At 32.7% G+C, this 1,931-nt stretch overlaps 1 protein-coding gene across 1 annotated transcript; it reads left to right on the top strand.

The window, feature by feature from the left end:
- The first annotated feature begins 273 nt into the window (after nucleotides 1-273).
- On the top strand, nucleotides 274-924 carry LOC133823774 (uncharacterized). Its single transcript, XM_062256624.1, has one exon. The coding sequence runs from the start codon at nucleotides 274-276 to the stop codon at nucleotides 922-924; it is 651 nt and encodes a 216-aa protein (XP_062112608.1).
- The last annotated feature ends 1,007 nt before the right edge of the window (nucleotides 925-1,931 follow it).

Raw genomic sequence — 1,931 nt, 5'->3', positions numbered from 1 at the left:
TATGAACAGAAAAAAATGACGGAAGAGCTTGAGAGAGCACGACTTCAAAGCCAATCTCAAGGACCGACAGAGGGATCTGAAACTGGATGTGCTGTTGATTCCTTGTCAATTGATCAGTATGAGATTATGAGTAAAGTATTTGGGGAGAGGTCTGACTTTCAAAGAGGAGTGGGTTACAACAAAGGCAAAGGGAAAAAATCAGCTTCCAGCTCCACAAGTCAAAGTCAGTCACAAGCCCAACCTGCTCATACGCCTCAAGAAGACATTGCGACTATGGCGGAAATGATGAAGTCAATACGTGAAGAGACCCGTATGTTGAGATCTCAACAAGGTCCATCTGGTAATCCTCAGCATACCAGTTCAAAAAATGAGTCGCGGTTTGACAGCCTTCTGCAACAGTATTTACCATTACAACGTGAAGGTGGTTTATCTTCTCAAAGTCCACCTCCTTGGTCGATGCCACAACAACAACAACATTTTCATCCACATCAACAAAATTCTCCTAACAAGTATGGAGGTACATCACAACAATTTCAGTACATATATGGACGCTCCTCCCAGTCCCCTCCTTCTTATTACCCCGATGTCCCTGCAGGATCTCAGACGTCACATCCTAGGCATCGTGACTTTGGGGATTCATCGCAGCAGCAGCAACCACAGCAGAGATATGGTCAATTTGTGAGTTCGTCGCCACAGCAAAGGTATGGTCAGTTTGAGAGTTTATTGCATCAATCTCCCTCAACGCGACCACATATTCGACAATTTAGATCATCTTCGCAGCAGCAGTCTCCACAAGCTTATAACCCTCCTCCACCAGCACCACAGTTTGCTTCACGACCATTGTCGCGCCCTAACATTGGTGATCAAGATATATTGATCGGAATGTTAATGAATATTTTACACCTGGTTGGATCTAAACAATAATAATTAGTTTACGTTTTTTAATTAAATTAAGACAATTGATATTTTATTATATTTATTTTATAATTAGTTTATATGTAATTAAAATAAGAAAATTGGTATTTTATTATGTTAATTTTATGATTAATAACAATGCTATTTTTGTTTGATGAATATTAATTGTATTATTAATTTTAATTTATGTTAAATATTATTATTTTTAAATAAGTATTATATGTATATTTATTATTAAATAAAATCAAATGAATTATTATATTTTCATATTATTAATTTATTACCGGTGGATTAGTAGAGGCAAGACCTGCTGGTATTAAATGAGGCAAACGAGGTTGACTATTATTTTACACCGGTGGAGTCCCGCCTCTATTAATCTGCCAGTATTAATAAAATATCGGTGCGGTGTCAGTCTGCCAGTAATACCACTGATTACCGACCGAGTATTACCAGCGAATGCCCACCGATAATATCCATTACCGGTGGAAGCCTCCGCCGGTAATACTACATTTTGTTGTATTGTTATTATGTAAAATAACTAGATTTGAGAATCATGATTAGATAAAACTAACTTTCATAATTATTAATATTAAGACTAATTATAAAGTGATCCGTAAAAATAAATAAATAATTATAATTAATAATATATTAATAGTTTAAGAAAAAATAAAGTAGGCCTAAACTAATAAATAATGTATAATCTAATCTTAGTAATTTAATAAGCTTTATAATCACCTAAAAAATAAGTTATCCTAAACTATTAAAATTTTTAAAAATAAACTAATCAAATTAAAATAATTACTAAATTTAAAAAGTTGAATAATCACCTTATAAAGAGCAATTGGAATAATATTTCAACTTACACATATTATAGTGAGACTTTATAAAACAACATAATTGACTAAAACTAGCATAATATGACATTATAAAATAATGTTTTGTTTTATTTTATTTTCTTTGGTGATAATTTAGTATTACCAAACATAGGATAATGTGTTATATCACATAGTGATAAT

The sequence above is a fragment of the Humulus lupulus genome, chromosome 3, assembly GCF_963169125.1.
Source record: "Humulus lupulus chromosome 3, drHumLupu1.1, whole genome shotgun sequence".
NCBI lineage: Eukaryota > Viridiplantae > Streptophyta > Magnoliopsida > Rosales > Cannabaceae > Humulus > Humulus lupulus.
The sequence above is the reverse complement of the archived record's forward strand: the minus strand, read 5'-3'. Positions and strand labels throughout refer to the sequence as shown.